Genomic DNA, 13451 nt, shown 5'->3' with positions numbered 1-13451 from the left:
GGCATAGAGGTTGTTTCATTAAGCACAGTACAGGATTCATCCACATGAAGTAAAATCTCATGCATGTTTAGGCAGGTGTGTTGTGAAATGATTAATTACACTTTCTGAATCTAGTTACAGGTAGGTAGCCGTGTTGGTCTGCCATAGTCAATTTTTTTTAAAAAAAAAATCCTTCCAGTAGCTCCTTAGAGACCAACTCAGTTTGTTATTGGTATGAGCTTTCGTGTAAAAATCATACCAATAACAAACTTAGTTGGTCTCTAAGGTGCTACTGGAAGGATTTTTTAAATTTTGTTTTGACTTTCTGAATCTGTTACACCACCAACCTACTTCCTTCCGTCAGTCCCAGCCAACACGACCAATGGTCAGAAACAATGGGAGCTGAACAGTTGAATTGCTTGGGTGGGGCGCACTCAGTTGGAGGAGACTGCAGTACATCCTAAAATGCACCCCACACTCTTTGACAACTGCAGATTTGCAGGGGAAGATTCATGGGGAGGGGGGGGCGAGCTGCTTTTCACAGAAGCTTGATTTTCATTTTTTCTTCTTGTGCTGAGGTGTCCCAGGGACCCAGAGTACCCTAGAATAGAAAAGTCCCTGGATTAGACCATCTAAATCTACCTTTTCCCCTTTTCGTTACAATGTGGATTATTTAATGGCATTTCAACATGGCTTGACATCCAGCAAGTTGTTGCACTAAGATTTCTAGCTTTTGATGGGATAATTTATGAGTCTTGTGCTCCACTCCACCCTACCTGGCATTTTAAAAATATATATATATGTCTGTTTCTGTACACCCCCGTATTATTTCTTTGATTTCCTACTGCTAACCTTTTGATTAAACAATGACTGCTGCTGGTGTCTGATTTCTTCTTTGGACTCTTGCCTGCAGGTGTTCCTCAGACATGATTGTCATGTGACTTGTCAGCCATGGCGAGCAGGAAATGTCAAACCACCACAGCCAGCATGCTGGATCACCGGGCGAGAGCTTCCCCGCCTTTGCCTCAGGGTAGGGAGGCTGAAAATGAGGGTGATAACTTGCCTGTGGAGGACTATGTGGAGAAGGAGACGGAGGTTGTGGCTGCCAGGGAAGGCACCCCTACGCTGGCCGAGCACGAGTGTCTCGACCACAGCGGAGATGGCGACTCCAGTTCTGATTATGTCAACAACACTTCCGAAGAGGAGGATTACGATGAGGGGCTCCCGGAGGAAGAAGAAGGGATTACTTACTACATCCGATACTGCCCAGAGGATGACGGTTACCTGGAAGGGATGGACTGCAGCGGGGAAGAGTATGTCCCCCATGAAGAACATCCAGTGGAGACGGATGAGTGCCAGGAAGCTGTGGAGGAAGCGGAGTGGTCCGACATGAAAATGCAGCACCGGGATGAATGTGAAGTCACAGAAGCCCCGGGCCACCACGAGGGCTGCGTCCAGGTTTTGGAAGGGGAGGTGGCCTGCCTGGAGATCCAAGACCAAGAAGAGAACCTCCCGTATTGCCATCCAAGCGAAGAGCGCTACCAGGGTTACTACTCGCCTGAAGCAAATGGGAATCCCCACGGGATGTCTCCTTACCACTCTGGGAAAGAAGAGGCTGAGCTAGAAGAACAGGAGGAAGACATCGACCAGATCGTTGCAGAGATTAAGATGAGCATGAGTATGAGCAGCATCAACAGCGCCTCGGAGATGAGCCCGGAGCATGGAGGGACTGAAAACGTGCCAAATGACTATGCAGAGACTTGTCCAAAGGGAGAGTCTGGCCACAGCTCCAACAGGCATCTGGGAAGGCCAAAATCATTGAACATCCCCACTGCATCAAAGCAAGTGGGAGATGTACCCAGAGGCTTCAAAACCAAGTCAAGAACCCCCGAGGAAAGACAGACGTGGCCACAAGAACAGGTGAGTTGTTGACTCTCTTCTTTTGCTAAGGGGGACATTTTGTTGTTGGCATCTGTCTGTCTCCAAGGCAATGGAAGAGTGTGGCTTTGGGGGTGAAGTCATACATATGCATATACATACAAATACGCATAGGATCTTGTATATTAACAGTCCATACCTATGAAGTATGTGCTTTGCTCTCTTCATTCTCCAGCATAGGTGGGAAAGGCAGTGTTGGAAAGCTGAGAGAGATGGTAAGGTGATAGGTCTGGGAAACTGCACAGACTGACCCAGAAGAAAAGCTTTTCAAATGACCCTTCTCCTCCTAGGAACCTCATGGGGTTGGCCTCAGGGGAGCCATTAGCATCTCCCCCACCAATCTCCAGCCTCCTCTCAGCCCTATCTGCATGTCCAGCAGCCAAGGTTAATTAGGCCCGAAATCAAAGGGCTACAGGCACTCTGCCTGATACAGACATTTATTTACATTATTTGTTCCGAAGGCATTTCATTTCACCTGGTCACAAAGGGGGTTTAGACAACCATCCATCCATCCATCAGAATTGCAGGCCTACGTTTTACCTTTTTTGTGATCTATCATTTTAATGTTTGTTTTCTATTGCTTGTAATTGATGTACACAACCCTTTTATTTTATGAGGGCAGGGTATAAATACCTTTATAAATAAACGAATGAATGCCATGTTTAAAATATCCTCTTGACAGTGCTGCAGTTGTCAGGATTTTGACTTGATTGATTGATTGCATGCATGCATGTTTAACCTACCGTTTTCTCCAAGGAGCTCAAGGTGGCATATGTGGTTCTCCCCCTCCTTGTTTAATCCCCACAACAAGCCTGTGAAGTAGGCTAGGCTGAGAGGCTGCAACTGACCAAAGGTCACCCAATGGGCTTCATGGCCAAGTGGGGATTTGAACTCCAAGGTCCTAGTCTGACATGGCATTGACATTTGGCAAGCCAAGAGATGGCATTTACTGAATAGGCACCCTGATTATAGAATTCCCTCCCCTCTCAAAACCCTCTCAGTTTTGACTGACACCAGGTCTTTGAGCATTTGCTGGCAATTGAAGGCTTCTTTATTCACCCAGGAATATAGTTGGAGTTTGGCCACCACACCACACACGGTTGTGCTCTCTGCTTTTTTTCAGTACCGGCACCTCTTTTTGTTGTTGTTAAAAAGTGTGGCACTTACTGTTAACAACTTCATGGTTGGTACCGGCACCTATTTTTCTAGAAAATAAACACTGGGTGTGCTGATTCTGTTCATGTTGTGCTTGGCAGGGGGTTGGACTCGATGGCCCTTGTGGTCTCTTCCAACTCTATGATTCTATGAAAATAAAATAAAACGGTCTTTGGAGAGCCTAAACTCTCCTCTTGGTTGCAGCCTTCTTCTTTGTGTCTGCCTCGGGAGTCAGGCTCTGTATCTGCATGTGTCCTTTTTGGGATCAGGGTCTGCTGTGACCCTGCCTGGCACAAGTTCCTCTCTCAGCCTTTGATTCCCAGAGGGCGATGGGTCATTAAGGGGTGGGGATAGAAGTGCTTTCTCAATTTCCTGTTTTGAACACTCAAGAAATGGTAGCAGCAGGGTCCATGTGGAGCATGATATTTGCTTTCTGCTGCATTTGCCACTATAATATTTTTTAAATGGTTTCTCTCCACAAAGCACCAGTCATTCAAAAGCCATAATTTCCAAGCCACACTTTTAGAAATGTCTCTTGGTCCCTAAGGGTTAGAGATGATAGCCCACTCAGTCATACTCAGAGTAGACCCTTTAAAATCAGTGGACTCAAGCTGTCAAACTCCACTGATTTGCTGCCCAAGTTGGAGACAGCAATGCTTCTGAATGAGAGTTTCTGGAAACCGCAGGAGGGGAGGGGGCTCTTCTCTTTGCAGATTTCCCTCAGGCACCTGCTTTATCTGTGAGCTGCTTTGAGTCCTTTTCAGGGGAAAAGGTGGAGTATAAATAAATATATAATATAATGATAATAATCTGTCATGGACTGGCTGGATGCAGAGGAGTGGTGGGAGGGCACCAGCTGGGGAACCCCCAAGAGAACTCCCCAAGGAAGAAGTCTCAGAGCCAGGGGAGTGGCAGTGGGATGACGATGAGTGGTCAGAAGGAGAAGAAGGAGCAGACGGAGGAGGAGGTGTTGGAAGCAGAAGAAGTAACAGGGTTTAGTGAGCAGGAAGAGGCTGTGGCAGAGAGAAGTTCAGACTCTGAGGCTTAGCGGAGGCTGGAGGCAAAGCTGAGACAGGCTGCTGAAGAATCCAGAGAGTATTCCCTTCCTGCTGTGACCAGCTCCCCTCCCTACTGGTCTCCTAGAACACAAAGAGAAATGAAAAGATTGTGACTGGGGTATGGAAAGCAAGCCTGATGGGGAAAGGTTGAGGGAGTTGGGTATGGTTCTAAAAAGCTTTAATCTTCCAACATTCAGCTTCATTGAATTCCCATGACTTCTAGTGTTAGAGTTCTACCGTTCCTATTGTTAGACAATTGGGAGACAGAAACCCTTTGCTGATCACCTAGAGCTCTACCAGCCCTGATTTAGTTCTTGTGTTAAAAACAATGATTAGTTTTTAAAAAAGTGTTGCTCAGTTTATTGAGAATGCTTTTAAAAAATTCTAAATCTGAGAAAGTGCTACACGGGCATTTCCCTAATCTGGTGCCTTCCAGATGTTTTGGACTACATCTTCTGTCAGGACTGAGGGGAGCTGTCGTCAAAATCACCTGGAGTGCACCAGGTTGGAGAAGGCTGATCTAGAAGGTCACTCATGTTCTAGTATGAGTGATAAATTATTATTGTAATTTAATCACAGAATCCTAGAATCATAGAGTTGGAAGGGACCCTGAGGGCCATCTAGTCCATCTCCTCTCCAATACAGGAATTTCAACTAAGCCATCCAACCTGTTACGTCTTCTGAGCATGGCAGTCTGTCTATTAGCGAGACCCAGGAGATGCACCCTGAGCAGGGGAACACTGCTTCTTCTTAAGCTTTATAAACTAGACTAGCTCATTAGCTGAAGCAGCTTGATGTGCAGCTGTCATTGATGCATTGCTGGGCAGCTATGTGGGCTGCAGAATCTGTTCCTGTCTCCTACTTTGACAGCAAGCATTTTAGTTATATCGATGTGTTAATTTTTCTATAAATGCATTAACCTTTAAGTAGGAGGAAGAAAACAATCTAGGACAGTCTTCACCACCCTAGTGCCCTCCAGACATTTTGGCGGCTCCTCCCAGGAGAGCACAAGGCTGATCTAAGACAACACAGCACAGCTGTATGGTCCCCATTTACCAAACTCAGTTCTCATATCCTTCTACTTCCTTAATTTACCTATTGAAAAGGCTTTGACAATGCCTTAAAATAAATGCCTTAAAAAATTATACTGTGAATTGGTGTCTGTTGTCAAGTGCCACAACTCAGTGGTAGAACATCTGCTTAAGGACACAAGAAGAGTCTGCTGGATCGGGCCAATGTCCCAACTTGTCCAGCATTGTGTTCTCACAGTGGCCAACCAGATGCCCAAGGGAGGCATGCAAGCAGCATCTGAGCGCAAGAGCATCCATTCTCCTGTCCTATGCTTTCCAACAGCTGCCATTCAGAGGCCTTCGCCCTCTGACATTGTCATAGTGGCCATCAATCACCAGGATTTAGTCTAATCCTCTATGGAAGTAGTCCAAGTTTGTGGCCATCCCTGCCTCCTTTGGGAACAGATTCCCTCTCTTGAGTAGGAAGAAGTACTTACTTTTTGTCTTTCCCGAATCCTCCAGCTTCATTGGATGTCCATGTGTTACGAGAGGGAGAAAAACTTTTCACTATCTATATCTTGCACACTTTTTATAAACTTCTGTCATGTTGCCTCTTTCCTTTTTTCTAAACTGAATGCTCCAAATTGCTGCAGCCTTTGCTCACAGGGGAGTTTCTTCATCCCTTGCTTTGATCATTTTGGTGGCCCTTTTCTGGACCTTTTCCAACTCTACAATATCCTTTCTGAGGTGTGGTGACCAGAACTGCACACATTATTCCAGATACAGTTGCATCATCTACTTGTATAATGGCATTATGATATTGGTGGTTTTCTTTTCTGTTCCTTTCCTCATGATCCCTACCGCTCAAGAACATTATGGAAGGAAGGAAGGAAGGAAGGAAGGAAGGAAGGAAGGAAGGAAGGAAGAAAGAAAGGGGATGAACATGCTGCACAGCCCCACATCACCCTCCTTTTGTGAAGAATGGGGGCAGGCCAAACACCAGCACCCTCTGTGTCTCCCCCCACCACCCTCCAACTTGCAGAGGTCAAATTCTTCCAGTGGGGAACCCCCTCTACTTGTGAAGGGTCCTCACACATTTAGAAACCCACACAACTGGGGTTCTAAATGAGGTGGAGAGCCTCACCTGGAGTGGAGCAGCTCCCTCCCCAGCTTCAGATCTTTGCACTCCATGAGTTGGGGAGCAGAAATTAGTGCACTGCGTAGGCTTTGAATACAAGCAGAACACTTGGATGGGACTCCTGATTCACAGTACCAGGTGCCCTTGCATGGGGGGGGGGAGCCTCCCTTTTCCATCCCAGAATCCCATGCTGGATCCTCACAGTCACAGAGAGGGAAAGCTGAAGAGGCGGGTACTGTCTCATCACTCTCGCCTTTGCTTGCAATTAATTCTCCACCCCCTTTTAGCAAAAAGATAATCTATCGCTATCTTTGAGACAAGTTCTCATCTGGAACATTAATTTTTGATTGGAACGAACAAGGGAACACACACACAAAATGCCCCGGGAATTGAGAAGCATATCCTGGTTTGCAAATAGAGCTGTTTATGGCTAGCTTGCATATGGGACTTTTACAATGTGACAGCATCAGCTGGTAACAGTGTTCCAACATCAGTGGTGACATTTCCACATGCAAAAGCCGGGGAGATAATTAGATCTATTCTTAAAAGTAGGTTGGGGTAAGGGAGTGTTGGCATTGAAATTCTGTGTGTTAAGCAGCCCTGGTTTGTAACAATTGCATTGCATCTGCATATGTTGAACAGCGATCATCTTGTGTTGGAGGAAGAGTGTTGTTCAGTGACAGAGAAATGGTATTGCATGCAGTTGGTTCCAGGTTCCATCCTTAGCATCTCCTATGCATTGGAAAACCTTAGAGCAGCCTTTCCCAACCAGCTGTCCTCCAGATGTTTTGGATTGCAGCTCCTGTCAGCTTCAGCCAGAACACTCAATGGTCAGGGATAATAGGAGTTGCCATTCAAAACATCTGGAGGGCACCAGATGGAAGAAGTATTCCCTAGAAAAGTCACTGCCTGTCAGTTCAGACAATACTGTGTGTCCATGATGAGTCCCTGGTGTGGGAGCTGGAACTTGAGTTGGTGTGTAAGGCACATAAATCAAGCAGAATATAAAATTTGTAGATGTAAACCTTCAGTTTTAGACCTGTTGTATGGCACATGTCATCCTCCAAAGTATGTCAATCATAGCAGCACAATATCTGGAGAATATATTATATATATTATATCAGGGTTTCTATTTTGGAGCAGCAAAGGGATATAGAATTGCCCTGTGAAATTTGTGTGTTATTGGCACAATAAACCGGTCACGTATGATTGTATAGTACTGGCAATGGAAAGAAATGTATTCAATTGTTTCTATATGCTCAGAGCCACAGGGGCAGAGCCACAGCCCTCTCCAACCTGGTGCCTGAACTACAACTCCCATTAGCCCCAACCAGCATGGTCAGTGCTCAGGGATGATGGGAGCCACAATTCATTAGCGTCTGAAGGCTACCGGCTGCTTACCACCATGAAAACCCCCAAGTGCTGAATCATTACTGTGGGGAGAAACAAGCTCATTTACTGACCATGTCTGAGACATGCTGTCTAAATCGGGTGCTGTTCTAACCCATTTTGTACGTGGGCATGTCTGGGCTACGGCTGCATTTCTTGTGCTGCCAAATGAATTGTGATCAGACCTGACAAGGCCTTTAAAGGGTAGAAGAAGCTGTGGTTCTGCCATTTCGCATCACAGGCCCAATATATGTCCTGTCACTCTTGTTTGAAAATTGTTTCCCACCCCCATAGCCATCCTGCTTTTCTGCCAAGGCTTTTCTGATTTAATCCTGGCAGCTCCCAAAATAATTTACATGTTATTTGGCAGTGTTGCAATCTTCTATGTGCTGGTTCCCTTGTGTTAGTGTGTGTCCATATGTCAATGCATATCTTACTTTTAGTGTAATGGTGCAGTTGTGATTGGGTTTCTCACAACTGTCTTTTATAGGCCTTAACGGAATTCTGAAAAGGGCCATCTGCTGTGGTGGTTGAGTCCTACCCAACTCAGGATAGCTCTGTTCTGCTTCCTCAGCCGGAGGCAGCCGTGCTTCTGAATACCAGTTGCTGGAAGCCCCAGGAGGGGAGGGGGCTCTTCTGCTCATGTGCTGCTTGCTGGCTTCCCACAGGTTAACTGGGTGGCCACGGTGAGAACAGGAGGGTGGGCTACATGCGCCATTGACCTGACCCAGCAGGTTTTTCATATGTTTTCAGAGTGCTCCTCATGGAGAGAGTTATACAATCTCTTTCCCTGCCACCCCCGCCACTCCTTGGATGCAGAAGAAATCCATGGATTGCCTCCCTTTTCACATAGGTGTCTGCATTTTCCATGGCCTTGATATTCCACCACCCAGACAATAAACATGTGTGCCATTCTGGAACCTGGAATTGTTATAGGGGCCACAAAATACCCATTTGTATGAAAGCAGTATTTTGGTGCGGCAGCATCTATAATTTGGAACTCCCTGCCTATTGACACCAGGCCAGCACCTTCTCTGTACTCTTTCAGCGCCTGCTAAAAACATTTTAGTTTAGACAAGCCTACCCAGACATGTAGACAGTGGCAGAGCTTCATGCTCCAGCACCGGGGGAAGAGAGCAGGCGGGGGCCTGGCTGGCATGCGTCCCGGGGTGTGGCACGTGTCCCAGAGAATGGTGCGCCGCCCACAGGGGCGTGGCACGGCGCCCAGCGTGCGGTGGGGGCAGCCATGATGGCACCCCACCAGGATCGTGGTGCCGGGGGCAGTGCACTCCCCCCGCCCCCCTCTTCCTCTGCCAGTGCGTGTAGAATATTGATAACATACCGGTACTTTAACCAGTTTTTCGCTTGCTGATTTTTTAAAAATGTTGCAAATAGTTGGTTTTTAAGTGTTTTTACTAATAATTTTATTGTCTTATTCTTTTTGTAAACCACCTTGAGGTTTTTATTTGTTTTTGTTTTTACAATCAAGTGATACATAATTTTTCCCCATAAATGAATAAATAAATAACTCAGGATTTAAACCCAGCAAAAACCAACCATCTATACTGGCTCTTGAGAGATATTTTATATCTTCTACAGTCTTTTAATATGCTCACAAACAGTCAATGGATAGATCAGCCCTTATTTCCACAGTAGCAGCAATGCAGATGATGGGTAGGAGGCAGTGATAGAACGATGCTGCATTGATCTCCTTCTCCCTGAGCTGTTGATCAGTTCGGTCGTTCTGCTTCTTTTACAGGTATGCAATGGATTGGATCAGCCTCGGAAACAGCAGCGTTCTGACCTCAATGGACCGATCAACAATAATCATATGCCAGAGGCAAGTACTAGAGGCCAAGGTGCTCTGTTTCCCCTGTCCTGCCTCCCTCTTGTATTTCACGTCATGCTTCTCTTTCCAAAGCCATGAAGCTCTGTGTTGCAGAAAGACATTCGGGGGGGGGGTGTATGATGAATCACTGAAGAAAGATTTCAGAGCTAAACTGTTCTATTTATTTGTGTCCAGAATTTATTATGTTCTATCTTTGCATTATTTTTATTTCGGATAGAACATTAAAACAAACTGATACAAAACAATCAAAACATTCCAAAGGTCATATTGGGGGGGGGGGGTTCCTTCCCAGTTAACCCAGAAATTCAATGGCTAAAAGATACTCTTTGTGGCAGCCCTGAAATCATGGGCCAAGAGAATGTGATTGTTTTAACTGTATCTGGAGTGTTTTTCATGGCATTGTTATCAATGTGCTGACTGACCTGAGCTCCTTTGGGAGGAAGGGTTAAGTGGAAATAGCAATAATAATGATAATAGTAATAATAAGAATAAGAATAACAACATGCTCACAGCAGGGATGGCCCACCTGTGCCCCCCCAGGTGCTGTTGGACTGGCCCCAGCCAGCATGATCAGTGGTGAAGGGTGATAAGAGACATCTGTGGGGCTGGAGGCTGGCCCTTTGTGGTTTGTTTAGGCTGACATTTAAGGTGAGACATTTAGGGCTAAACTCAGAGACTGTTTTCTCAGAGGTGTGTGGAGGTGTCAGTTGTACACACGAGTCTGTCCATAATACTAATTTGTGACAATATAAGCACTGCCTGCCCCCAGATGAGATTTGAGACTGTGCCAGGTTTTTGGGTTTTTTAAAAAACAGGAATGACACTTGGGTGTTCTTACGCTGATGAGACTTTTCAGAAGTGTGTTGTTCTGAGCTTCAAGCATGCCAGGGAAGTGATGACAGTTTTAAAGAAAATACATCCATAAAAACAGTGCTAACCAGCAGATTGTACAAGATTAATTTGCATGTGGAGTTGAGCCATGTTCAATAATGCAGAGATTACTTTTTAAGAGGGGTGCTGCTGCATTTAATCAAGAACACACAATTGTTATGTTGCCAAGCCCTTAACAACTTCTTAATTGTTCACCATGACCACGCCTAAGAAGCTTCTACTACTCCTTCTTGCTTCCATGCAGAGGAAACAAACCATAATCTCTGGCTTGGCATTTCATCTAAACTTTGGACTGCGGTGGGTTTCACTCCCAACAAACCACAGTCAGTAAGGGGAAAAAATGAATCTTGTTTATTTGGAGAGAGACTAACCATGACCCCCTGGTATGAACGTAATGCTAAGCCAGAGATCATGGTATTCTCCCTGCCCAGGGGATGGGAATAGCAGAGCTATCACTTATTGTGATGTGTGAATCAGGCCAATGTCATGTAGTCGCCTAAAATTACGGTAATTATAATGAAAAATGAATGAAAAATGCTTCTGTTCTTCCTTCGTGTCCTGTGCCTGCATTTTTCATAATAAACATCTTACTATTTCTATAGAGTTATAAGCTCTTTATTTTTATATCCACACAGACAAAGAAGGTGTCCTCCTTCCCAAGCTTTGTTGATGGTAAGTGCATCTTCACAGGATTCCTAATGTTTATAACATTAAGACTGCAGGGGTGGTGATGGGGAATCCTGACTTATCGAGAGATGATTTATTACGTGCCATGAGATTTATCAGACTTGGGGCAGCTGTGTCTCCTTCCTGAGACAACCCTGCATTCTACAGCGAGAGAAGGGGAGGGATTGAGAAACCTTTGACACTTGAGGGCCACATTTCCAAAAGTGCAGCCTGCCAGGGGCCACATGCCAGTGGTCAGAGGGGCCGGAGTCAAAAGTGGGCAGAGCAACAGATGTGACTTTTGTGTGGCTGGAACATGGCCTCTTATCGTTAAAAGCTGGGAGATTTCTTTGCTTACATAGAAGGGAAGTGAGTCGCTTTATTGTTTAATCCAGGGTTGGAGAGCCTGTTAATTCCAGCTCCCATCAGCCCCTTGGCCAGTGAACAGCCATGATGGGAGTTAGTAGTCCCACAAACTGGAGGTCCAGCCCAGCTTTCTCCAACCTGCCAATCCTGTTATCAAGCCCCAAATATATGCTTGCTTTTCCCACCCCAGTTTAGAGGCTTGAAATGAACTAGATGGTCAACATATGGTCCCTATATCATAGAATCATAGAATCATAGAGTTGGAAGAGACCACAAGGGCCATCGAGTCCAACCCCCTGCCAAGCAGGAAACACCATCAGAGCACTCCTGACATATGGTTGTCAAGCCTCTGCTTAAAGACCTCCAAAGAAGGAGACTCCACCACACTCCTTGGCAGCAAATTCCACTGTCAAACAGCTCTTACTGTCAGGAAGTTCTTCATAATGTTTAGGTGGAATCTTCTTTCCTGCAGTTTGGATCCATTGCTCCGTGTCCGCTTCTCTGGAGCAGCAGAAAACAACCTTTCTCCCTCCTCTATGTGACATCCTTTTATATATTTGAACATGGCTATCATATCACCCCTTAACCTCCTCTTCTCCAGGCTAAACATGCCCAGCTCCCTTAGCCGTTCCTCATAAGGCATCGTTTCCAGGCCTTTGACCATTTTGGTTGCCCTCCTCTGGACACGTTCCAGTTTGTCAGTGTCCTTCTTGAACTGTGGCGCCCAGAACTGGACACAGTATTCCAGATGAGGTCTGACCAGAGCAGAATACAGTGGCACTATTACTTCCCTTGATCTAGATGCTATACTCTTATTGATGCAGCCCAGAATTGCATTGGCTTTTTTAGCTGCCGCGTCACACTGTTGGCTCATGTCAAGTTTGTGGTCAACCAAGACTCCTAGATCCTTTTCACATGTACTGCTCTCAAGCCAGGTGTCACCCATCTTGTATTTGTGCCTCTCATTTTTTTTTGCCCAAGTGCAATACTTTACATTTTTCCCTGTTAAAATTCATCTTGTTTGTTTTGGCCCAGTTCTCCAATCTGTCAAGGTCGTTTTGAAGTGTGATCCTGTCCTCTGGGGTGTTAGCCACCCCTCCCAGTTTGGTGTCATCTGCAAATTTGATCAGGATGCCCTTGAGTCCATCATCCAAGTCGTTGATAAAGATGTTGAATAAGACCGGGCTTAGACCAGTAGTTCCCAACCTTTTTTTGGCCATGCCCCACCCCATCTCTAAAATCCTGATGCCTATCCCACCCCTGTGACATAGAATTCTTATTATTCAAAGTGAACTCCTATTCACATGGAGGAAGCCTAAATTTCACTATTAATAACTCATTCACAATTTGCCCCCCTTAAAAATCGAATTGCCCCCCTGTGGGGCATGTGTCCTACGTTGGGAACCACGGGCTTAGACTGAATACTGTTAAGAAACTGTGCTTATGTCCTTTAGAGATGGCATTTCTTTTTTTGCTTCCAGCCATTTGGAGAGTGCACCAGATTATGAGAGCCCCGTTAATAGAAAGCAGTGCAATTTCTATTTTACAGGCTAAATAAAGTGGCATTTGGAAGTCTCCCACAGCAAGGCATGTTATGCAGACTTATTTGTATGGTTCTAGCACCCCTCTGACTTTGGGACTTTTAATTAGTATACTAATAATTGGTGCTGATGGCTGACCTAATGAAATTAAACTTCTTTGTATGATTGATCTTCACTGAGAATCTTGTTGACAGCAGAGGGTGCAAGGTCCACTTAGCTGTGCCTCATTTGTCCTTTTCTGAGGATGACATTATGGATGCTTCTTGTCTTCCATTAAATCTGACTGAGAGAGAAACCAGCTCTTGTTGACGGGTTGTGCATTCAAAAGCAGGCAGAGCTGGCACAGAGTAGAGAGCGCCCTACAGTGCCCTCCTACACGTGTCTACTCAGGAGTCAGCCTTGTTAAGTCCAGTGTGACTCACTGCCAGTTAGGTGTGTGTTGAATTTCAGCCGTGTTTGTGTGTGTGTGTT

General features: G+C 45.6%; 1 protein-coding gene across 8 annotated transcripts in view; it reads left to right on the top strand.

Annotated features, from left to right (window-relative positions):
* Positions 1 to 13451, top strand: part of APBA2 (amyloid beta precursor protein binding family A member 2) — a 110476-nt gene that overhangs the window by 60516 nt on the left and 36509 nt on the right. For 6 of the 8 annotated variants that reach the window (XM_053364508.1, XM_053364504.1, XM_053364503.1 and 3 more), the window contains 2 exons: positions 893 to 1899; positions 11043 to 11079. In XM_053364508.1, coding sequence (XP_053220483.1) covers positions 931 to 1899; positions 11043 to 11079 — 1006 coding nt within the window. In that variant the 5' untranslated portion in view covers positions 893 to 930. Of the gene's footprint in view, positions 1 to 892; positions 1900 to 9426; positions 9508 to 11042; positions 11080 to 13451 lie in introns of all 8 variants that reach the window. The other 2 variants (XM_053364510.1, XM_053364509.1) reach the window with 2 other exon arrangements.

The sequence above is a fragment of the Podarcis raffonei genome, chromosome 14 (genome assembly GCF_027172205.1).
Source record: "Podarcis raffonei isolate rPodRaf1 chromosome 14, rPodRaf1.pri, whole genome shotgun sequence".
Classification (NCBI taxonomy): domain Eukaryota; kingdom Metazoa; phylum Chordata; class Lepidosauria; order Squamata; family Lacertidae; genus Podarcis; species Podarcis raffonei.
Note: the sequence above shows the minus strand (reverse complement) of the source record. Positions and strands in the feature narration are given on the sequence as shown.